We start from the raw sequence: 25,845 nt of genomic DNA on the forward strand, positions 1-25,845 counted from the left end.
CCCGAGAATTACATAACTTACCGTTATCGTAAAGCCTAGACGGAGAAACAAGTTATGCTGCATATGAAATAATGAAGCTATTAAGTTACGGTAACAAGGATGAACCTCTTAACCGAGTTTAAAGGTGAGGTTTTATCACCTGAGTTTATCGACATCTTGGCAACTCGTTATTCTTGGAACTTGTCGAACAAAAAAGGCTGGATAAGAATTATGAATCGGTTATTTCTGAACCAAGATGATTATCCGCTAACAGAGGAAATAAATAATTACCTAAATATTTAAATAAATGTGAGATATCACGTGATAAACCATGGAACGTATCATGGGACATACCACGTGACATACCACGTGACAGGCCGGGACGCCATCTTGCTTTTTCTCTCCATCTAAACTAAGAATAAGGAAAATAATGTTGCATTTTAATTCATTGTTACTCAATTTACGATAAATGTATTCCACTTTGTACAAATGTTCACATGTAACTTCTCAAGTAACAAAGTGAGTTAAGGTGAAGTGAGACCCCTCATGAAATATAAAAACGATACGAATATAAAAACGAATGTTGGCATTTAGAAAAGTCTTTTTTACCAACGTCGATCAAGTTCCTCGAGGTGTTTCCACTTTATCTTAAATTTCTTGGTAAAAAGGAGTTTCAGGGACGGTCTGTAAGCGATGCCGGCGCATTGGCGGGATCTGCAACCCCTAATTACCGACAACGAGCAACGATCTTCCCGAGGTCGTGGGTACGGATGTCACCAGGGATCCTTGTGCCTAGCATCCAGGGTGGGATCGGACCCCACTCTCTTTTTAGCGGTGGGGACCTATTCTATATAACCGACCGTGTCGGGCCCCGTCTCTCCATAACATATCGCGTGATTGCGTTTTTTAACACCGGCAACTCTTCCTTCAAACTTCCCGAGTCTCTTTTTACCGACATTCACCGTAAGTACCTCGATACTTTTCATATTTCATTCCTTACACTTTCCTTGACGACTCATTTCTTTCTAACCGATATCTTTGTAATTCATAACTCATCCATATCGTGATTATTTATTTAGGATTTTTGCTCCTTGAAACGTATAAAAATAATTTCCAAATACTCTAGTATCTTTTTATCGACATTCACCGTAAGTGCCTCTATACTTTTCATATTTCATTCCTTACACTTTCCTTGACGACTCATTTCTTTCTAACCGATATCTTTGTAATTCATAACTCATCCCTATAGTGATTAATCATTCACGATTTAAACTCCTTGAAGCGTATAAAAAATATTTTCCGAATGCTCATTTTTAAATCCCTTACACGGCTTTCGACATTTCTTTACAATAATTTCATCTGTACTGTACAACTCATTCTTACGGTCATTTTTCATTCGCAACTTTTGACTTCTTAAAGCGTATATAAATATTTTCTGGATAATCATTGTTAAATTCCTTTCAAAGCTTTCGACATGACTAATTGTCTCACTCACTCATTTATACTCTGTTATATTCATACACGGCTTTTGACATGACTTATTCATCTCTTTACAATAATTAGTTCTGTACTTTACTATTCATTCTCACGGTGCTACTTATGGTAACATTCAAATGTACAAGCAGTTCCTATATTCATTCTATTCATTTTCTTAGAGCATATATTTGCATTGAACGAACAAATCGTCACTGAGAAATGATTTTTTTACTTTTTAAGATGATTTCAATGCCACTTATGGTAACATTCAAATGTACAAGCAGTTCCTATATTCATTCTATTCATTTTCTTAGAGCATATATTTGCATTGAACGAACAAATCGTCACTGAGAAATGATTTTTTTACTTTTTAAGATGATTTCGGTGCCGTTTATGGTGGTCGTCATTTTCGCCGCCATTGTCACCGTCGAGCCGGCGATTAACGAGGTTCGACCTCACAGCAATCGACCAGGAAGATTTCTTTCACTTCCGGTTGCGCAGAAATGTGCAAATCGTAAGTAAACGAAAAAAAAAAATATATATATATAACAATGTCAAATAACGCAAATGTTCACTTTATGAAGCATTCGTACGAAATTTGTGAAAATACTCGTAGTATTATATTTCTTTTTATTTTTTAATTCTAACGCTTTTATTCTTCTTTTGCTTAATATGTTAATTGACGTGCACTAAGAGCAAATATAAGTAACCGAGTAAAAAGTAGCTCAACGATTGATTTCACTTTCGATCTACATAAAGTGTTTACATCTGCGAATATGTTCAACTGATAAGAAGTGCGCATTAATTTAATTATCATTAATTGGTTCGTGAAAATAAAAGTCAAGGAGTTGTGCAAAAAGGATGAGGTAGGGGAGAAACATATCTAATAACGACTAATTAAGTTATATTGTTCTGAAATTCGAAAACGAGAGGTCAGGTTTTTTTTTTACTTTCGTTTTACAATTTTCGAAGTGACTGTTTAGATTTTTGGACGTAATAAACAATATCCTTTATCATTTCTCTATTTACATTGTATTGAAAGGAAGGATAATGCGATAAGTGATAATTAAAGTTGTTTGTAAAACATTAATGATGCATGACTGGATAATCTTATTTAGCAATAAAAAGATCTAAGGCGTAAATAGCAACATTCAGTGGCAATGGTAATAATTGATGGATGGATTTTCCGGCATTATCTTCTCTTATTAACATTTTTAGTCGGGCATTCCGTAGGGGAATAATTGGAAGAAATTATTACCGTAACTATTTAGACTGGACATAATTCCTGCAATGGCGTATGATTGTCAGTAATTTCCTTTAACTTCTCGTTTCCTTGTAGGACATTACGGAAGAAAATATCATTTCAATTCTCGGTTCGAGGAAGAATGTATCGAGAAAGGAGAAATGTAAATTACGATTGTTTTGAGGCATTAGCTAAGCATAATTTCGCGTACTTTCAAACGTCACTTACGATTGCTCGGTAATACCGTGTACCAATGTCTCTCCAATTGTTTCGATAAACATTTTCAGTTATTTCTTTTTCAAGCACATTTTTGCACCGTTGAGAATCGTCCACTTTCTATTTATCCGTCTTTTGTTAAATACAATGTCAAGACGTAATAAAAATTAAATTACACTTCAGTCATCTGGTTCGAATGTCAAGTGAATTATTTTATTCGCAGCCTTTAATATGTATAATTATTAATCGTTTATTTGACGTAAATATAATTTAACCCGGTGACTTAAAATTATAAACTTTAAATATAATTAAATTTGCAAGTTTCAATTAATTTCCCTGTGGTTAAGGTTGAAGACGTAAATAGCAAATTAAATAGGTTATTCTATGCGTTTTTTTTTTTTAATCGAAGGTATTGCCATATTTATTTAATACGAATTTCATCGGTACATTTTCATTATCTCGGCTTTTCGATGGGATGGCCTTTCACTTTAGGCGGTTTTTCAACTTTCTCTTGGTCCCGTACTCATCGAGGAAAGTGAATTATAAAATGATTTATCCGTTTGGTTAAAACTTACATTATTATCGGTATTTCTTATTTATCACCCCGTGACCAAACTGACTTTTATAGAGGATATGTGTATAGACATTGTGAGAAAAAAAATCTCAAAATCGAGAGGGTTTTCCCTCAGGAAATCATGGGGAAATCGTAAGCAGAAATTACTATACATCATCAAATACTGTCACTATTTTAAGGCCAAACACGTCACTTGTTATCGATCGCATTGTTCTTTATTGTATGAAATCAAAGACAATCGGCTCTCAAAGAAGAAAATCGTATTCACTGATTCCCAAGTGAATAGCCTCACTGTCAAAATTCTAATATGAGATTTATTGACAGAAAGAAATCCGCGTTCAGTTAAGGTGATATGAAAGTGTGATATATACATAAGAAAAGGTGAAATTATTTATAAAACATTTCTCCAAACTGGGTGCATCGAATTATCTGAAACTCTAACTCGTGGATTAGGGAGGCTCTAAGGAAGAACGCTCTGCCCGTGAAANAGAATGAAAATTAATATCAATAAGAATAATTTTAATTGTGATGGTATGGAGAATAAGATTAATTGAGAGAATTGAGATGAATAATATGAATTAATATTCAATTGAGATGGGGGCATGGAAAATAGGGAGGTCATCCCCCTTGGGAAGGAGAGCAGAGATGTGTTTCTCTCCTCGGTTCGCAAAGTCTTAAGAGAGGGAAAAGTTTCCGCGGACTTTCTCGAGCTCTTCCCTCGCAGCTCGGAAATTAGGTTAAGCGGCTGCGACGGATGAAAGGTGATCGTTATTATGCAGTCGCGCTACCGACGTCGCGCGTTAGGTAAGCTCCTCGACATTCGACACTCGCCACTCTATACATTCTTCCTTCATGACCGACGCCCGAACTGCTTTCCAAACTTTGGCCAGCGGTGCTTCGTTCGGGCTTTTCATCTTATCGTGACGATTTTATTCTCTCATTAAGGCGATATGAAATGATTATTCTATGTATATAAAACGTCAAAATATTGATCAAACTTTTTTTCAAACAGGGTGCACCGAATCATTAAAAACTTTAACACGTGATTATGGAGGCCCTAAAGAAGAACGCGTTGCTCGTGAAATTTCATTTTTCGTCCTTCTATATGTACAATATATTAAATGATCCTTTCATATCACCTTAGGAACAGAAAATGTGAAATATCGAAATTAACATTTGGCATTTGTCGTTTTACGTCTTCGCCTATGATAGACGTTCGTCGACTCCATTCAAAGAAATAATTCCTTTGAAACGACGTTTGGTCCAATATTGCCTGCACGGTCGGACGAATTTCGCCCATATGTCGAAATGACTCCGTGTTCAAGAGTTAATTTTTGCCTTTACGTTAAGTTAACATTTTTTTCGCGTTTTAGACGCAGTTATTACGGTGCGGTAATGGTGTTTCCGTGTTTCGTGTCTAGTAAGATCTCTTCCGAGTGTCTATTGACATCCCGGAATCTGCCGATGGAACATCAAAGAGACTTTCGCGCGGGACAAAGGATCTCGCACCTCTTTTTCCAATAAACTTTCTATTTAACGAGCGCCAATCTGTTTAGACCTTTCACCGAGGCTTTTCTGTAAAAAGTGAAGATGATTAACATGCCGAAGAAAATTGGCAATAATACATGAGACGCGGGGGTGCCGACTTTGTTGCAACAATTATTATTTCTCACCATGTATACACTTTAATAAGTGTATACATGTACACACTTATTATTTAGTACGTATAGTACGTTTAGCAACATTGGATTGAATGAAGAAAAATTTAATTCATTCAACCAAATGTTTTTCTACGTGAAAAGACAAAATGTTGAATGACGTTTTTTCATTCAACATTTTGTCTTTTCACGTAGAAAAACATTTGGTCGAATGAATTAAATTTTTCTTCATTCAATCCAATGTTGCTAAACGTACTATACGTAGTAGCACAAAATATTTGTCATACATGTATATTGTTACAATTAATTATTATTTCTCACCATGCATACGCATACTTATTACCTCATACAGGTGGTTGCATGAGATTTGTTTATTCAACATTTTATCTTCCGGGTAGAAAAATATTTCGTTGAATGAATTAAATCTCTGTCAATTCAATCTAATGTTGCTAAACATACTATCCTTAGTAGCAGAAAATATCTGTCTAATATCTCCTATACATTTAACGAATGTCGTACATTTTGTCAATATCAAAGCATTTACTTTAGAATATTATTTTCATTGTATTTGCGTAATATCAGCTCAATGTGTTTTGTCTGTTAAATATTTACAAAATGTACGATATTCGTTAAATATATTGGAAATATATGACATATTTTGGACTATTAGGGTATAAATGAGCGTTGTAATAAATGCAATAATAAAGTCACGTTTCCGTCGATTTTCTTTTTTTCTGACATTTTGCACTTTTTCCTGATATTTCATTCTGAAATTTTCACCCTATACAATGGCGGGCGTGAATGCCTCCCCTGCAGATACGGCATCGCCTGTGCAGGATGGGAGGGCATCGATGTCTCCCAGTTCCCTCACGTAGGCCGGAGAAAAGTATAATTGTACGTGCAAAATAATTGCGAAAATCGCGCCGCGAAGATCTTGGATGAGTTTATTGTCGCCATTATTGTCGCAATTATTGTCGCGGTCTGTGGATGGAATTGTTGTAAATTCTCCTTACATGTCACGACTTTCTAAAGCGTCGTCCACCTGACCTATCGCATGACATTCGTGTGTGAATCGACCTTTAGCTGTGACTTAATCGATTCTTCTTTCCATTAATTTCGTAGACAGATCCGACGTCAAGTCGAGTCATCTTATGACCTTATTTACAGGATTTACAGCCCTTTTAAGATAAATTATTAGAGAAAATGGGATAGTTAAGAGTCCACGCGTATAAATCCGTGTGAAAGCCGATGTAGCGTCCTCAGAAAGAGTTATTTCCATATTAAATACATTAAACTTTACGCTAAATAATTATTTTACGATATAGAAATTGGTAGTACCTAACATGAAAGACGAGGGTACAAAATTGTCATTACCTCGTGGACATATAAATTGTTGCATTCATTTTTATCGGTCGTAGCCTTAGCTAACTATATCTGCGAGTAATAAAAGTCATAAGTAATGTTACATAAGACCATTCATTATTACAGCAGAGACTTTTTACAGCAAACCTGACCTATACTTCACTCGTGTAACATCTTATTCACTTGTCATTTGTCTGGCGGGGAATAATTTACGATCGACTTCCTTAGTGGGAATAAATATCTCAGGACGGTCGTAGTAAATTCGAATTTTTCTCTTTCGAAGGCGCAATAGATGGTACTGTTAATAATGGTAAAATAGACTGTATATAAAGGAGACATTGAACTGAAAACAAGTTGTAATATATCGCCATTACTGTTCGTGATCTGAGAACGCGGCATTTGTTCTTTACATTTTTTTTTTAAATCGATAAATCGTACGATTTAATCCCTTTAAGAAAATTTATATAATAAAAATACAGCTAAATATCTCAGAACGCGGCATTTGTTCTTTACATTTTTTCTTTTAAATCGATATATCGTACGATTTACTCCCTTTATGAAAATTTATGTAATATACAGGTAAATATCTCAGAACGCGGCATTTGCTTTTTACATTTTTTCTTTTAAATCGATATATCGTACGATTTACTCCCTTTATGAAAATTTATGTAATATACAGGTACATATCTCAGGACGGTCGTGGTAAATTCGAATTTTGATTTCATCGAAGGCGCAATATGAAATGGTACTGTTAATTGCAAGTTTTTGAGTGATGGTTGCTTTCAGCGTGGGATAAAAAAAATGATAAGGGAGAATGTAAATCATATGAAATTACGGGATCTCCGTACCCTGACCTACGGTATTCACGAGTAAGTCCTGGATTCCAGGAATGAATAATTCCCAAGCAGCTATTCTAATTGGCCTGAATAAATGAAAACCGTAGAAATGATTAATTTCTTCGATCATTCCCTGCTGGCATATCACGAAGATCTCCAATTAAGTGTACGTGTACGTCCTCTACTTATGTTAAGTGCGCATCGGGCAGCTCCTTCGCTCGTTCACTTAATTCTTCCGTAGTAAGTAGTAAGTAAGGACGAGGGAGTATCCTTAGATTCGCTCTCCGAGGAATGCGGATTATCGGTGGGTTAGAAAGAAATCAAAGGTCTCGGATAAGATGACTGTCACGGATCATCGAGATGCGTTCACCAACTCGGGACACCCAAGTGGGACATTAAGGTGAAGTGAAACACGTCGAGGAACTTGATCGACGTCGATAAAGAAGATTTTTCTAAATGCCTCCGTTGCCGACGTTGGTTTTTATATCGTCAGCTGGGTCGAATTATATTGGGTATTGTACCAAATGGCATACTCCACCTGTCGTTTACGTACAATAATTATAAAGAAATCGAAGTAAAACTCCAGAAATCCTCTGGATTCATGCTTTCTGGGGCCCTAATTGACTGCAGAGGGACCCCCTGCGCCATCTGTGATTTCCAAGTCAATTAAATTTTCACTCCGAGACCTCGTATTCCCATCGTTTTGGCATAGAAGCGCATACAACACTTTTTTTGCCTTTATTCCGTTCAAATGCGAGTTTATCGATTACCAGAGTGTTCTAAATTGTCGTACAATTGTCCTGACCCTTTCGATTCTCATATGTGCCCATAATTATGAAAGTGGTCTAAGTCATATATTTTATGTTTCGAAATTACATTGAATTAATTTCGTTTGAAATAATATGGCGTGGAATAACTGATAAACTCATTTTTTTTTTAATTTTGACTTAGACCACTTTCATAATTATGGGCACATATCAGAGCCTTCCATAATTGTATATTGATCGAAATATGAGAGCTCGACGCCATTTTGGTTCTGGTCTGGGCTGAGTTAAATAATTTTTTTTTTAAATCCAAATCTTGAACGTGTCAGGACAATTCTCAGATGACCAGGAGTGATGTATCAAAGTTTCGGACAGTTTAGTCAAATACCCTTAAAAAAAAAGTGTTGTATTCGAATCGACTGATTTGAAGGGGGTTCAATTCACTTCACCTTAAAATATCATCGAGTAACCACGCTTGCGTTACGTGTATGATGTGACGGTAACGTTAATTTCATCCTGGAAAATGAAATCGGAGGATTGCAAATCGTCGGCAGGTTGAACAAATTAACATTAAGGTTAAACAGGTCTTAGACAATGTAACTACCGGGGATTATCGCTACGCGTTCACCGACTGAGGACACACGTAATGTCTGTGTACATACATAAGTAATAATTCTAGGTAGATCTTAAAGGCTATTATCCCACTCTCGACACGGAAGTTAGACCAGCGACAAAATAAGCTTCCAGGATGATATAACTAATAAAGTAGAGAAAATATTACGAAGACCTTTAAGGGGTATGGCCAAAAAATGATAGTCCCATTATGGAATAGAATGCTCATTACGTAACGTAGAGAAACCTTCCGATGATCACCGAGAGATTCCTCTAAAAATGAAAGACCTGATACAACAATATGACTTTCGGGAAGTATTGCAATATGTTTAGAAGCGATGCCTATCAGAATAATACCTCCCAAGCATGAATAATCAATGCCTCGATAATTTGCGAGTTCGATGGATTCAAATTGCGCGCGCGTCTGTAAGTTCTTTATAATAATATAAAAAATAGTTATATCAAAATGAAACGAAATGTTGTCTATGTCTGTTAGAAAGAATATTATGCAAAACACGTGGACCTAGTGTTTTGCATAATATTATAAAGGCAATATTCTAAAGTAAACGTCTTGCAAATATTTCAAGTGTCTGGTTCAATATTTACAAAATGTACGATATTCGTTAAATATATAAAAAATATTGGGGAAATATTTTCTGCTACTAGGGATTCGGTGCGTCTTCTTTGGAGAAATGTTTTATCAACATTTGGACGTTTCATGTATATAGAATGTTCCTTTCATATCATCTTAAATGCTTTAATTTAACCTCGGTGATCGCGATTATAAGTACAATGGCGGACATGAATGCCTCCCCTGCAGATACGGCATCGCTTGTGCAGGATGGGAGGGCATTGATGTCTCCCAGTCTACACTCATCCGAGCATCGGCTGTCCAGGAATATATCAAACGATAGCTTAATTACTGGAGATATTAATCAACGAGTTTACTCATCAATTATCCGCCCATTCCATGTAAACGAAATTGGATAAAAATCGCTTAATTGATACTTCCCAATATGTAAAAATAAACCAAAGGAGGCGGCTAGCTAATTTGATAATTGCCGATTGATATCTTATGTAAATTTGACGATGATTGTGAATCTTTAATCCGTTCCCACACGTGATTAGGTAGTAATTAATTTCCTGTCAATCCTCGGCCGGTTAATTCCCTGTAAACCAAATTGGATAAAAATCGCTCAATTGATATTTCCCAACATGTAAAAATAAACCAAAGGAGGCGGTTAGTTAATTTGATAATTGCCGATTGATATCTTATGTAAATTTGACGATGATTGTGAATCTTTAATCGGTTCCCACGCGGGATTAGGTGGTTATTAATTTCCTATCAATCCTCGGCCGGGTAATTCCCTGTAAACGAAATTGGATAAAAATCGCTCAATATGTAAAAATAAACCAAAGGAGGCGGTTAGTTAATTTGATAATTGCCGATTGGTATCTTATGTAAATTTGACGATGATTGTGAATCTTTAATCGGTTCCCACGCGCGATTAGGTAGTAATTAATTTCCTGTCAATCCTCGGCCGGGTCTGATAGATTCCTCAATAATTTCTAAGCAGCTTCCTCGGTTCGTCTCTTCTAATGAGCCTGTTACGCGTCGTCGTCGAAAAAGGCTGACAGAGTTTCACAAGGTTTTCTCTTTCTGACAGGAGATGACACCCGTCACTCGGCTGAATTATGATCGGAGGAAGAAAACCTCTTCTGACTTTTTCTGCGCTCCTGACCTTCTTTCGACGTCGTTTTAGCGTCATTCGAAATTAGTCAAACATTTGCCTATCGATTGTACAATGGCGGACGTGAATGCCTCCCCTGCAGACACGGCATCGCCTGTGCAGGATGGGAGGGCATTGATGTCTCCCAGTGTAAGTGGGTGAAATACGAATTTAGATAATAGTAAAGTTTCATGAATGCGGACAAATTTCGAATATGAAATTAATGAGGCCTAGCGAAAACAGGTAAAAAGAGATACGCATTTTGAAAATAGGAAAGCTTCATAAATATGAACGAATTTCGAACATGAGATTAATGAGATCTATTGAAAACGCGTAAAAAGAGATACGCATTTCGGAAATGGTAAAGTTTCATGAATGCGGACAAATTTGGAATATGAAATGAATGAGGCCTAGCGAAAACAGGTAAAAAAAGATAATAATTTCGATAATTGTAAAATTTCATGAATCCAGACGAATTTGGAATATGAAATTATTGTGGCCTAGCGAAAACAGGTAAAAAGAGATACGCATTTTGAAAATAGGAAAGCTTCATAAATATGAACGAATTTCGAACATGAGATTAATGAGGCCTAGCGAGAACAGGTAAAAAGAGATACTAATTTCGATAATGATAAAGTTTCATGAATCCAGACGAATTTGGAATATGAAATTAATATGGCCTATCGCAAAACGCGTAAAAAGAGATATGCACATCGAAAGTAATAAAGCTTGGTAAATATGTACGAGTTTAGAATACGAGATTAATAAGGCATATCAGAGATGATTAAGAAATAGGAATTCGAAATTAGCTTAGCCCTTCGCAAATATGAAAATAAAGTGCTCAATGAAAAGCCCTATTTCGAAATGAAGAAAGTCTGCCTACCCGAAAAGGAAATACCAATTAACGAGATAAAGCCTCGTAAATACGCATGCATTTGGAAATAAGTATCTCTTAATAAATAAATCTGTCAAAAAAGCTCTGAAATTCCTAACAGATTAAGACCCAATCTCTCCCTCTCGAGCTGCACCTTTGTCTGCGAATCTTCGACTCTGGTTTTGCAAGCTCCCGCTCAACCTAACCTATAAAACCCACGTCTCAAATCGATCACGGGTGAGAGAGAAAAAGTTCATCGGACACGTCCGGGTCGGTTTGCTTGGAATTACGAGCGTTACGGTGTAAAAGATGCACCGCGGTGAATCCCATCCGCATCTTCGGTGCATCCCACAGCATCCGAGATGCACCCGAGATGCATCCGTGACCAGATCGGGATCGTCGATCACGATCCTCGGCAGTTGCGGCGAATCGCTAAAGCGATTATACGGTGATTCACGGATCGATCCACAATCCGGGACTACAATACTCGGCTGGTGCATCGTTTATGCATCGTTTATGCACCTCTCTTGCGCCGCTCATCCCGGAGTTCAACCTCGGCGCCCAAGCCGGTTGCATCAATCGCAGCTGCATCTGCATCGGTTATATAAGCTCTTTCGTCACGGTGCCACTGCACTCTGCCAAGACGTGCCGCTGCATTCTAACTCCCCTCGAGTCGTTTACTCCTATCTTACGTGTGCGTTCTTATCAATGAAAGTTCTGCATATAAATTTACAGGAATATTTAGATAAGTTCTTTTTTCGATAAGATGTCACGTTAGATCCACATCTACGTTTACACTAATTTTATGAAAATAATCTGGGCAGATTTGAATAGTTTTTAATACCCACCGAGAGGATACAAATGACGATATCCCTTTTTCGTCCTGAATGTCAGTATGAGGTTATCACGAAAAGAGTTTCCTAGATGTTCATCTTCGAATTGATTCATTTTTAAGTATTTTATACAGGATAAGAAAATAAGAGAAATGTGTTTTTTTACAATTGATCAAATTCATACTTAGGGGATGGCACAGCTCTAGAATTCATTAGACATCTAGGGAAAATTTCCTCCCTAGAAGTCTAATAGTCCTTTTCTTCACTTTCTAACCTTTCACTGGGTAATGAGAAAATTTCGAAACGAACGCATTTCCACGGTATTTCATGGCTCTGAGAGATCGGATAGATCGTGGGAGTTGAAGTCAAGATGGTGCAACGACCCAGTTCGGATCAACCCCGATTCTACAATCCTATAAAATTGCGAAACTACTATCATGATCTATTCCGATAATAACCTTAAAAAGTGTCAAAGCACTCCTAAATATATATATTTAGGAGTGTTTTGAAACTTTTTAAGGTTATTATATCAGAAAAGATATATATATATATATCAGAAAAGATATATATATATATCTTTTCTGAGACTTAGATTTACGGATAAGGATAGGAAACCTGGCCAAAAGAGTCCCTTATAAGGCTGAAATAATGAAGTAGTATAAGGACATACGGCATTTATTGTAATCGTTCGCATTTTAGGGATCCAAGATCTTCATATATGTGCCCATAATTATGAAAGTGGTCTAAGTCATATATTTTTTGTTTCGAAATTACATTGAATTAATTTCGTTTGAAATAATATGGCGTGGAATATCTGATAAACTCATTTTTTTTTTAATTTTTACTTAGTCACTTTCATCATTATGGGCACATATATATTTTTTTAATCTGGTATCAAGAGCGCCTCCTCGATGAAACTTTGCAACTAAAAATAATCGTCTGCGGTTATATCTCCTCAAACTACTTCATGGTTATAATCATCTAACCAGATTCCTCCATCCGTTTTGTAAATCTAACATCACGTACCTCGTAGAAAAGAACGAAACATTTAAATATTGCCGCCTAAATTTCCCCGAATATGTTCGACTGGCCATTACCATTGTAGAGTAGCTTGCAATTGGCTAAATCCGGCCTGAAAAGTCAGTCGAGGGAACCTTAGGAAATCCAAGATGGCGGATCCGCATTCGCATGGGACTCGCGATCCTCCCTTTCCAGTTGCAGGTAACGATCGCGAGATTAGCAAAATCCGAGGAAAGCGAAGACCTTGAATACCGTCGCGAAACGGATTCTATTGTACATACCTATTAATAGGCGTACTGGTAATGGCTGGTTGTCGCGAATCCGTTTGCCGTGGTGCTCGAGAATGGACAAGTCACGTGGTACACCGACCGGCCAATCGGCTGACGCAACAGGTCCGTACACGTCCGTCCGTCTAGCGCGACTTCACGCGATAGCTTCACAAAAGGCCGTTCGCCTGCTCACCTCGAAAATGTCACGAGGAGGTATTGCGAAACCCGCCGGTTCGTCCTCTTTTTCCGTTAGATCCGACACCGCCAGTTGCAGGGTTGGGTAATTTCACGATTTTCGACGTTTTTCACGACATTTTACGACAATTTAGAACACTCTGGTAACCGATAAACTCGCATTTGAACGGGACAAAGGCAAAAAAAAGTGTTGTATGCGCTTCTATGCTAAAACGATGGGAATACGAGGTCTTGGCGTGAAAATTTAATTGTCTTGGAAATCACAGATGGCGCAGGGGGTCCCTCTGCAGTCAATTAGGGCCCCAGAAAGCACGAATCCAGAGGATTTCTGGAGATTTACTTCGATTTCTTTATAATTATTGTACGAAAACAACAGGTGGAGTATGCCGTTTGGTACAATACCCAATATAATTCGACCCAGCTGTCGATATAAAAACGAACGTCGGCTAGGTAGGCATTTAGATAAATCTTCTTTATCGACGTCGATCAAGTTCCTCGACGTGTTTCACTTCACCTTAATCCTGCTATAATAAGAAATAACATTACGTATACGTATTGTTTAAATCTTCCTACCGATGCATATGTTAATAATCTTCAGATGATTAATACGTCTGGCTATAATAAAATTGGTTTTCTTAGTTACTTATGCGACGAAATAAATCACGACATCCCAGCATAAGATTACAAAGAATATGAAATTCCATAATGTGAGAATGCATTCGTCAGGAAAAAAAAACAAAATTAGATACCATTTGATTTACCTCTCTGTGCATACTTGGGGCGGAACTCTACCGAGTTCAGTAGTAAAGTATAAAGATCCGCTGTTAACTTAATATTATTAACTCTCCTTAGGAAAAGTCCGGCATCTTTCACATCTCGCCCAGGAATTTCTAATTTCACATAGGACGACGCTACTGGCATATAAATAGTTATTGTCTCCTAGATTTGCATACATATATCAGAAGTACATACGTCGGTGGTTTAAGCCTGAGTTGACATTGATTACAACGTAGGTCTCTTACGAAGTGAAGAAGATTCGATTTACGAGGGAAAATCTTGCCGCTCGTTTTTAAACGAGACGATGGTGTAATAGAGCCTTAAGATATTTATTCACTTGGCTGGCTCTACAAGGATATATTTCAACCTTTAAACAATATACCGCAATCTCGCCGAGCCGTCTTTCTACAGCTTTCTTCTCCTAATAAGGTTACGCGGCGTGTAAAATATTTCATACGTGTAAGTTGTTGTTCCTGCTAGTCATTAACTACCCAACCTTAAGGCAGAGGGGACTCTTCGGAAGCCGTCAATCATGAATCCGCGACTGCAATGGCAAACCATAAAACCGTAAATCATTGGGCACGCGTCAGACCTACCTCAAATCTCGAACGGACTTCGCAAGATGGCGCGACGGTAGTTTCGCAAGAGGACGCTCGTTTTAAGGTGATGTGAAAGTCGCGTCGAAGAGGTTTTGTTTATAAAACTTTTCTCCCAACTCGGTTTACCGAATGGTCTGAAACTTTACAACGTGAATGGGGAGACTATAAGGATGGTCCTGAAACCCATGAAATCTCAATTCTTTTCAAATTCCTTTATAGGTATTTTGAAAATAATTGATAAAAAATGTAATTTCCCCAGTTTCAGGACCTACCTTAGGGTCTTCGTATTCACGTTTTAAAATATGAAACGATTTCAGATATCCAGGTCGTAGAAAAGTTTTCTGAACGATTGAGCTTTCGGATGCCACCTTAAGGTGATGTGAAAGTCGCGTCGAAGAGGTTTTGTTTATAATATTTTTTCTTCCAAATCGATGTACCGAATAGTTTGAAACTTCTTCTCGGACTTCTCGTAATGGGACGGTAGTCGTTTTAAGAAAAACAACTAGACAAAAAGTCGGAATTTACAATCTGGCTAGGATATATCCTTACCAAACCATCTGCTTACCTCGGTACGGCAAAAAGTACAAGAAAGCATTAAATATCGCATTATAAAGCACATCTAAGATTCACCTCAAATCTTTGTCTGATTTCCCAAGATGGCGTCGGACTTCTCGTAATGGAACGCTAGTCGTTTTAAAAAAACAACTAGACAAAAAGCCGGAATATACAATCTGGCTAGAATATATCCTTATCAAACCATCTGCTTACCTCGGTGGGACAAAAAGTACAGGAAAGCATTAAATATCGCATTATAAAGCATATCTTAAGGTTCACCTCAAACCTCTGTCTGATTTCCCAAGATGGCGTCGGACTTCTCGTAATGGGACGCTAGTCGTTTAAAAAAAAAACAACTATACAAAAAGTCGGAATTTACAATCTGGCTAGGATATATCCTTATCAATCCATCTGCTTACCTCGGTGCGACAAAAAGTACAAGAAAGCATTAAATATCGCATTATAAAGCACATCTTAAGGTTCACCTCAAATCTCTATCTGATTTCCCAAGATGGCGTCGGACTTTTCGTAATGGGACGCTAGTCGTAAATTGCGAGCCCTCGCGCATGCGTACGTACGCGAGCTGGTGCTACACGACGCCGACCGTTGACATTTAAGAGCGATAATGACGCGCGAGGCAATTACAGATCCTTCTCTAACACCTTTGCGATCTATGTCGGCTACATAATCGTCGGCATTTTTCTTGCCGATGGAACTGGCCAGACAAGCCGATTACGTGATAAAAAAATAAGCCGAATCGAGCACCGGCAATTTACTCGAATCTTCCTATCCCCTAGAAAAGTGTCGAAACTCGGTAGAGTCTCGCGCCAAATATGCACTTACATACGTTGTATACATATGGAGTCACGTGTATACGTGAAACGCCATAGCATAGGTTAGAATAAAAAATTAGATTATCTCTATTTTCACAATATACCACGCTGCGACAGAGCATAGATGATTAATAATTCTTTTTTAATTCCATATAAGCAACTTAATTTCTATTAAAAATATAAATGTATGTATAACGCAAAACGAAGAGAGAGAAAAAAAACAAGAAACATTGCTTTCATGTAAAGGCACTATAGTTTGTTATTCCCTCCCGCTATTATTTTAAGGTAATTTAGTTTTTAAATATGTTAAAGAAAAATCATGTTATCGAGTGCTGTAGGAGGTTTCAGCAATTTTTTTTTATAGTGTTAGAGCGAAATCGTGTTATAGGATGCCGTGTTGTAGGAGGAATTACTGTACTACATGTTTTGATTATTTCTTCCAGGACCAAAGGAATTCAACTATAAAGGCCACAATTACTTCCTCAGCAGCCATGTTCCTGCTCATGCCAGTCAAAAGGTAGATTGGTTGGACGCCAGGAACGTTTGTAGAGAGTACTGCATGGATCTGGTATCCCTGGAGACTCAAGAAGAGAACAACCTGATCTTCAGGGTGATCCAGCAAAGTAAGTTCAACTGTGACTAATCAACATATCTACCCTAGTAGCACAAAATATTTCTCCAACATTTTCAATACACTCAACTTATATCGTACATTTTCTTAATATTTACCAGACATTGGAAATATTAGCCAAACGTTTACTTTAGAATATTATCTCTATAATATTTATATAATATTACCTCCACGTGTTTTCATAATATTTTTCTACCAGATGTACAAAACGTTTCGTTTCATTTTAATACAAGTATCTTTTTTAATATTATCTGCCGAATGCATTGTAAACGTTTTAAAAATATTTAAAATCAAAATCACGCGTCTTGCTCCCATAATGAAATAGAGGAACGAAAATGTTAGAAAAATCTCTCGTGTTTTTTAATACCAAATTAAGTGTCCGATAATAGTCGTGAAGTAAAAAAATGTAGTTTTATTATGTTAATAAGTTAAAAAATATAATTTCTATATATGTTTATAAATTGTTGAAACTATGTCATTGAGATTTTCACCAATATTTCGTTTAACATCTTTTAACATTTCTTATCAAGTCCAACAAGATCTGTAGCAATGAAGAACCCGTTATGACTGAAAAAAAAAAACAAAAAATGGATCCTGTTATGATCCAACCCGGAAAGGGGCACAAAAGAATAGACAAAACGGAACATTAAAAAGAAATCCAGGAAGCCTGAGATTAGACAGTGAATAAGTTACTAAAAGTCAAGAATATTAATGGTAGATCGATCTCGTTAAATTGACTGAACTGGTATTTTTCCTATCACTAAGTAGGAAATAAATTTCCATTTAAATGTAGAATCGAGGAAATATAATCGAAATGATCGTCCGCCGTCTCTTATCCGTCAATCCTAACAAAGTGACAGAGAAAAAAAAAATGGACAACGTGGTAAAAAAAATGGATGGCTGCCCGTTCGCAAGAACGGAAGGAAGGTAGAAAGAACAATCTATTGTTAACCTGACCAGCATTAGTACGATGCCAGAAAGGCATTTTAATTTCCGTAATAATAGAAAAGACGTGCGGTGAGTTGAAAGTCATTTCATTGATTACAAGGTACTGCAAGCCATGCTCGCGTTTCCTGTACGAAGTACAATGAGGTAGGAAGTGCAAAGTCCGATGACTTCACAATGAAACGCTCCAGAGTCCTCACTTTCTACACCAGGACAAATACGGATTCTATCCAATACCCTTTAAAAAAAAGTGTCTTATTGACGATTAATATTGACGACGAAGTGAATTATTGACGGCAAACAATTGATCTGAGGGGGTTTCACTTCACCTTAAAAGGTTTACACTAAAACTGGATCGGGCGCCATATTGGCAAGATGGCGCTTCCGTCGACCAATCAGATTCGAAGGCTCAAGCTCTGTCTGGGCGGGCGATTCAAAATTCCTCTCACCTTGGTATCTCGAATCCTTCAGTACGGTGAAAGAGATAGAGATTAATTCCCGTATAGTCGGCGCCGTTACATAAAAAAGATGCGGCTCTCTAACCTCAACCCACTTAAAGTATCCTCGCGTCACCTTGGAGCGTCACCCACCATTACGATCGCTAACTTCTGCGAGAGGTCTTGGTGCAAACGGGAGCCGGTATATCGAGTTACTACGCTAATGGTAATATCATCTAAGGTATACCGTGACTTAAGGTGAAGTGAAACTCCCTTCAAATCAGTCGATTCGAATACAACACTTTTTTTTAAGGGTATTAGACCAAACTGTCCGAAACTTTGACACATCCCTGATCATCTAAGAATTGTCCTGACATATTCAAAATTTGGATTTTTTAAAAAAATTGTTTAACTCAGCCAAACCAGAACCAAAATGGCGTCGAGCTCTCATATTTCGATCGATATACAATTATGGAAGGCTCTGATATGAGAATCAAAAGGGTCAGGACAATTTTACGACAATTTAGAACACTCTGGTAATCGATAAACTCGCATTTGAACGGGATAAAGGCAAAAAAAGTGTTGTATGCGCTTCTATGCCAAAACGATGGGAATACGAGGTCTCGGAGTGAAAATTTAATTGACCTGGAAATCACAGATGGCGCAGGGGGTCCCTCTGCAGTCAATTAGGGCCCCAGAAAGCATGAATCCAGAGGATTTCTGGAGTTTTACTTCGATTTCTTGATATTTATTGTACGAAAACGACAGGTGAAGTATGCCATTTGGTACAATACCCAATATAATTCGACCCAGCTGTCAATATAAAAACGAACGCCGGGTACGTAGGCATTTAGAAAAATCTTCTTTATCGACGTCGATCAAGTTCCTCGACGTGTTTCACTTCACCTTAACCTAGAATTTGCGTCATTGGTTGGTTCTACGTAGCTACGTGAAACGACCAATCGCGTTCTTTCGTGTCAAAGGTGTCGAACTACTTAGCATATACGAACACCCATAATCTTATCACCACTTACCGATGTTATCAACTATTCCTTACGATCTGTCAAACGTGGATTTAAATCTACGACGCGATTAGATACACGTTTCAACTGTAAACATTCCATACGAATGAAATAATGCAATACCAATAAATAATCATTTCTCTCGTCAAGGTCGAATATTCGTCCCCATTTGATTGCAATTAAAACTGCTCTCTCAGGTTTTAAATATCGTTCCAAAATCAGGGAGAAACGTGTAGGCGATTAAACCGTGGGTGAAAAGAGACTCTTCGTTACCGTCATTTTTAATTATATGTTAATAATACGTGTGACAGCTGATTAATTCAGATAAATTAATATTTATGATTGCTCCTTTAGGGGGAAAAAAAAAGAGAGAAAAAAGAATATATGTCAACGGTGAAAAGAGGCTTAGCCTGTTTCTAATAGGATTTCTAAGAGGCCTGATTAAACGACTAATACCGAATTCCGAATTAGGTCGATCCCCGAGATGTTTCTCAGTCTTAGTTTGGAAGATTTCAAAGGGTTAGAAATACTCCGAAACGCCAAAAATATTCCCAAGGACACCTAAAGCGACCTCGTCCTGTCATCGTTAAACGCTTTGGGTAAAAGTCAAGACAGGAGACCGGATTTCTCGACTCCCGATTCCACTTCGGCGTTTCTTAATCCCGGATGGACGAATCTCGGTTGAATAAGCAATGAGGACGAAGCTTCCCCGACCAGTTTTCAAAATTAGGAGCCTCGAGTTGGTTTCGACGACTCGTTAATTAGACTCCGAGATGCGACTTTTTAACTAAGAGGAATACGCAGATCTTGCCAGGTCCAGACACGAGATTTAATGCCGACGAATCCTTTCACTTTCTTGGGATGGAATAGGCTTTTGGCATCCGTGAATGAAAAACGCCATACTCGGCCAAAGGAGGAACAATATACAAACTAGTTCGCAAAAACATTAATTACGCGGCTTTGGCCAAGAAAACGCTTCAATTTCTAAATTTCGAGGCATTTTTTGTAGAAATGTTTACATGTGATTCCGAAACGTTGCCTAGCAACGTTTCAGAATGACATGATGCCGTTGTTACGGTACTACTCACGTGACGCCGTTACCATGGCAACCGCTCACGTGACGCTGTCGCCATAGCAACAAGTAGACGCGCCGCTTTAGGATGATTAGATTAAATTATATTCGGGTTTAAACTCTGTCTCCTACATCGAGAAAACGTCAGTACAGTAAACTCCCGTCTAATGCGATTAACACCTTACGCGTTAAATGAATCCGCATTATAGGAAATCCTTCCGTACGGGCATTTTTCTCGTATAATCCACATAATGTGTTTTGTTATTTGTTGTACAAAGAATCGCATCATATGCAAACAGCAATCGTAACATCTTTGGTGCGTTATAGGAATTCGCGTTATACGATAGTTTACTGTATTTAAGTAATATTGTAATACACGAGCACCTTGTATCTCTTAACTGTACATCTAACGAAGCTCTTCCTTTTTTCCTAGACGATGTGCCGTACATCTGGACCTCGGGTCGCTTGTGCGACTTCAAGGGCTGCGAGAACCGACGCGACCTCGAGCCGAAATCCCTTTATGGATGGTTCTGGTCGGCCAATCGCGAAAAGATGGCCCCGACAAACCAGATACCAAGCGGATGGGGATACAACCCGTGGTCGCAAACCGGTCACAAGAAGATTCGCCAACCTGACAACGCTGAGTTCGACATTAACGGCACCAGTGAATCTTGTGTTTCGGTCCTTAACAACGTCTACAACGATGGCATTGCTTGGCACGATGTAGCTTGCTACCACGAGAAGCCATTCATCTGTGAAGATTCCGAGGAACTTCTTAATTATGTAGCCAGCACCAACCGTGGCATCCGTCTCTAAGCCTCCACGCAGTCCTGGGATCTGGTTCCTGACTCTTCATAGAGTTCTCCATTCCTTTTATAGATTCAACCCCGTCCATAGGCTGTAGACCTCAATTGAATCTCCCTGCGTCTCTTCGAATCATGATCTAAGGCAACGGAGGCACTTTCTTGCCTAGAAGTTGTAAACAATTTGTAGTAAATGTGGTATCGCAGTGGAATCTTTGCCTACGCAAGGTTTGATTTAATAGTTGTCTGTCTTGTATGACTGAGTTTCAATAACAACTGTAAAGAACTGCATCGAAGTGAAGGTATCGTGTTTGTTAGGTGAATGAAAATTTAAACAATTGTCACTTCGTTGAAACTATATTCTCAATCACATGTATGAGTATCAAGGCAATCCGAAGATTTATTAATAGAAGAGATAAGATGAAGAATTTTGATCTACAACCTATGGGACAAATTGAAACGAGGTTATCGGCAAAATATGATACACGTCCTTTCCTAGAGTCCTGCATTCCTTTCCCCAGTTTTAGACGAACATCTATTAATAACTTCTGTATTTCGTATTATATGTAAATTACCGTAATCGATATTTACCTAACGTTACTTATACATATTTATTGATAGAAATTCGGTCCCATCGTCTCTGTACATTTTTTCAAATAAACATTGTCATAGATGTACCCCCCATGTTATACATTTAAACAAAGCGATCTAAAATGTTAGTTTAGTACAATTTTAAATTGCTTCAGTGTTCAAATCTTAACTTCATATATAATCGAAAGACTTTGTCATAATCACTCAAACCTCTTCATCGCTTCTCAATATTTATGGATACAGTTTGAGAATTATCACGACTCTCCGTAAGGTTTCTTCTTAAACATTAAAGATATTTTTATCCACAAAGCGAATACTAACTGACACTCGAACTTGGGATGGGATAATCAGGATCATCGATATCTTCCCAATCTTCATCGGATCGCTCCTCAAAATCCATCGACACAGTTTGTGAATTTTCGTGACTCTCCTTAGAGTTTCTCTTCTTTTTCTTTCTATTTACACAACGCCCAGTGGTTAATCTGGCCCCATACTTTTGCTTTCGAGGTAACGCAGTAGGATCTAAAAAACAAAGAGTTGATATCAAAGTATAACAAAAAGGAAAAAGCTGGAAGCAAGGAAGTAATAAAAATTGCAAGTTTCCTCACGATCCTCAGGAATATTCATGCGCTTCCTCAAAACTGCTCGAACATGTCGATTGATGATCTCTCGACACTGATCATCGAACCCACTGGGTAACCAACCCATCTTCGAATGACATTCTACCCCAGTAGTTGCTGGATCGGGAAGTTTTGCTAACATTTCCTGAATTTCATCTACCAGAACATCGCAATACTAGTAAAAAAAAAAAAAAAGTGATTGCACCATCCCAGTAATATTTATATTGTGCAGATTGAGACAAGAGTAGAATTAGCTGAATATTTTTTTAATTCGTTTTAAATGCTAAAAGTTCTTACTTTGACAAAAAAAGTGGGAATGTTTCCTAAAATTACCTGATAAAACATTTGACGAGAAGGCGGTACATAACCCTCTCGATAGATGTAAACATTTTCATGCATGCGTCTTTCATTCTTTCGACTTCGATCTTGAATTTTGGTTAATACCATGGTTTTGTGTCTTGTAATTGGAGTAGATTTATATGGTAAAATATAATTTGAGTAGCCCCTCTTACATTTAACATTCGATGCGAGACCGTCTGAAGAAAAAAAGAAAGGATATGTATTTTACTCTTTCTATTAAAAATAAAATAACTCAATTAAGTCTCATTGATAATTCGTACAAAATAAAAAAACATTACACTGTAAACTTGAAACATTCTTCTGAATTAATGTAAAATATTGAGTTATTTAAAGAACGTGCAAATATACTAACGCATAGCTTTCAGCCGATAATCCAGAGTCTGGTACTGTCTAGCCGAAGGATCTTTTCTTGGATCGTAACCTAATTTAACCCACATGATTCTCCATGGACCCGACATAAAGTAGTAAGCAACAACTGGTAGCAAAATTTTAAGCTGATCTTCGGAGAACTTTGTTATATAAATTATAGCATTCTTCGACCAGATTGGTCTTTCTTCGAAGAGCTCCACCATCTTCTGTACGTGAGGCTCCTGGATGAATTTCACTTTCATAGCAGTTTCGATGCCCTTCGGTGGCTTTCTGGGAACCTCCTCGGAGTTGAAATGAATATAATTTGAAAAACCTCCTCGGCGCTTTCTAGTTTTTCCAATTACAGTGTCTTTTAAGATTTCATCGGGTTCTGTCTTTGGCACATAATTTTGAACATTGTCCATCCGACTGAAAGCCGGTGGTGGCAGAAAATATGGAACATCATTCAACAACCAATCGAATGTTGGAACATTTGTTGGATATAGATTCTCATATATGCACTCATTTTCCTTAGAATTGAATTTTTTGGTAATCGGTAAGTACTGAAAATCACAGAGACCTGGAATAAGTTTTAAACCAACAAATTATCACAGTGTTTACTATCACTTTGACATGTTTTTATTTCAAAGGGTTTGAACTTCGTGTCGTACTATTTAGAAAACTTGTTTACAAGATTATTAACCAAATATAAAGAAGTAAGGGACTTACTTGTGAATCGAAATTCTGTATCAACTCGTCCTAAAACCTTTGCCTTTAATAACTCATAGCTCTCATCCTGTGACAAGTCATCAAATTTATTTCTTTCGATATTAGACAATATGTCTTTTTTAATTTTGTCTTCCTTCTTACAGTCTTTTTTCACACCATCGCATGTATTAGATTTCACAATCATTTTGTTTTTTAATTTACTATTGGACTCCTGACTTTCGGGAATTAAATTTGATCCCTTACTGTTTGTTACACTTTCTTCAAGGCTGCCATCGAAACTAGGATTGTTTGGAGACATCTTTTCTACATCTCTAAACTTTCCATCGATGATATTCTGATGAAACCGTTCCCTATAATTACTAACCCCTTTTGGTTTTTCATAGTCAGGATCCCATTCATCAGGCACAGCTTTTAAAACAGTTTCTACGTTTTCATCTTGTGCATCAACCTTCCACTTACGAACTTTTTTCAAAAGATCTTTTGCAAAAGATTCCTCGTCAATCTTATCCTCAGCTGTGTCCAAGAACTTTGTTCTATATGAAATATCTGGATAAAGCTCTGGATGCAGAGCAGCTGTATCATTTCGTTCGACATCATCTCTCATATCTTGCAATATCTCTACTTTGGATCGAGCATTCAATTTAGCTTCTTCTATATTCTTTACTCTCTTTTTCTTTATTCTAACTCGTAGCAGAAAAGCTGACGTCTCGTGCCTATTGCCGCAGGCTGGTTTGGAATAACCATCACCTGGTCTAAAATGAAGTTCCAATCTCCTATTGCGTGTACTCACAGTCTGTGCGTTAATGAAACATCACACTTTAATTAACGATACTAAAATGAAGTGTTTTTAAAATGTTAACAAGATACTAATAATTATATTACGTACTGTAGAAATTGTAGTTATCCCTCCTAAAGTTTCGATGGCTTTTTCTGGATTTTCCACGTTTCCGGGATATTTTATACACAGGAATTTTTTATCGAATCTATGACCTCCAGGGAGAATCGGACCAACGTACTCTTTTTCTGCGTCGTCCTTTGTTTTCTTATCGACAAAACAAAATATACATTTTTAACTAATAAAGATCATCACAAAGTGATTCAAGAATTTCACAAATTTCTCCGAATTGAGACGTCTTTCCATTTAAAAAAACTGCAGAGAATTTTATAATATTCTAAGGGATTCCAAAAAATGACGACATACAAACGTAAAGAAAAATTTCTGAACCATGTTACCAAGTCGTAATAATTTCAGACTCAAAGTTCCTTCACAACGAAATTATTACACAAAACTTACTTCTTCATCTTTACCCTTCTCCACCGTGCCATCGGAAGAATCATCCGAGTTATCTCGATAATCTTCTACGTTAAAATCCTTGTCCCTCTCATCATCTTCAAAGTCTTTATCGCTGGAATTGGTCTCAATGCTCATATTCTAAAAATGATTCCTTGTAAGGTATCAAAAGTGTTTAATAGCCATTCACAATTCCTCTCACTTATATAACCTAACAATTTTCAATATAAATAAAACTCACTTATCTCTAAATATTAACTAAAAGGGCAGATATAATGTTTAGTTTACGACTTCGTAACGTTTCCCATGTTACTTTCTTGCTGTGTCAACGAAAAGTATCATAAATCATAACATAAAAACAAAGCGGAACATACATTCAAGTTTCGAGGTTAAATTTTGTTAAATCATTACACTAAAGCTCGGTTCTATAATTCAAGTTAACCGAAGTTTAGTGTAAGTAACTTACCCTCGGTTCAACCTGCTGTAAATCAGTTAAACTTCGATTAACCTGAGTTGTATAAGAGATATGTGCACCCAATGATTAAATGCTTGTCTGGGGCTAACGTGTTTTTAGAGGAAAAATTAGTTGCA

The 25,845-nt window shown here is 37.3% G+C and overlaps 2 protein-coding genes across 4 annotated transcripts; one reads left to right on the plus strand and one right to left on the minus strand.

Annotated features, from left to right (window-relative positions):
* The first annotated feature begins 869 nt into the window (after positions 1–869).
* LOC105698495 lies at positions 870–21,992 on the plus strand. Its single transcript, XM_012422798.1, has 4 exons — positions 870–942; positions 1,831–1,969; positions 16,849–17,028; positions 20,946–21,992. The coding sequence occupies exons 2-4, from the start codon at positions 1,831–1,833 to the stop codon at positions 21,326–21,328; spliced, it is 702 nt and encodes a 233-aa protein (XP_012278221.1). The 5' UTR covers positions 870–942; the 3' UTR covers positions 21,329–21,992.
* LOC105698475 (general transcription factor 3C polypeptide 5) lies at positions 21,398–25,809 on the minus strand. 3 transcript variants are annotated; one of them, XM_012422785.2, is made up of 9 exons: positions 25,721–25,809; positions 25,258–25,395; positions 24,850–25,005; positions 23,964–24,756; positions 23,239–23,814; positions 22,860–23,062; positions 22,515–22,701; positions 22,228–22,428; positions 21,398–21,481 (listed from the first exon to the last, which is right to left on the minus strand). In XM_012422785.2, the coding sequence occupies exons 2-9, from the start codon at positions 25,390–25,392 to the stop codon at positions 21,456–21,458; spliced, it is 2,277 nt and encodes a 758-aa protein (XP_012278208.1). In that variant the 5' UTR covers positions 25,393–25,395; positions 25,721–25,809; the 3' UTR covers positions 21,398–21,455. The 3 variants fall into 3 exon arrangements, with proteins under 3 accessions (XP_012278208.1, XP_012278191.1, XP_012278199.1); XM_012422768.2 differs by lacking the exon at positions 25,721–25,809 and adding an exon at positions 25,496–25,658; XM_012422776.2 differs by lacking the exon at positions 25,721–25,809 and adding an exon at positions 25,496–25,658 and having other exon boundaries at positions 25,258–25,408.
* Between the last annotated feature and the right edge of the window lie 36 nt (positions 25,810–25,845).

The sequence above is a fragment of the Orussus abietinus genome, unplaced genomic scaffold (genome assembly GCF_000612105.2).
Source record: "Orussus abietinus isolate OABI.00-Male unplaced genomic scaffold, Oabi_2.0 scaffold13, whole genome shotgun sequence".
NCBI classification, from domain to species: Eukaryota; Metazoa; Arthropoda; class Insecta; order Hymenoptera; family Orussidae; genus Orussus; species Orussus abietinus.

Bases quoted from the DNA above. Each gene is read 5' to 3' on its own strand.
- LOC105698475 (XM_012422785.2), bottom strand. From the start codon at position 25,392: ATGAGCATTGAGACCAATTCCAGCGATAAAGACTTTGAAGATGATGAG. The intron at 23,815-23,963 runs GTAAGTCCCTTA...AACTTATTCCAG, and splicing joins TACAGAATTTCGATTCACAA to GTCTCTGTGATTTTCAGTAC. The intron at 23,063-23,238 runs GTTAGTATATTT...TTTTTTCTTCAG, and splicing joins TTATCGGCTGAAAGCTATGC to ACGGTCTCGCATCGAATGTT.
- LOC105698495 (XM_012422798.1), top strand. From the start codon at position 1,831: ATGATTTCGGTGCCGTTTATGGTGGTCGTCATTTTCGCCGCCATTGTC. The intron at 1,970-16,848 runs GTAAGTAAACGA...TATTTCTTCCAG, and splicing joins TGCGCAGAAATGTGCAAATC to GACCAAAGGAATTCAACTAT. The intron at 17,029-20,945 runs GTAAGTTCAACT...CTTTTTTCCTAG, and splicing joins CTTCAGGGTGATCCAGCAAA to ACGATGTGCCGTACATCTGG.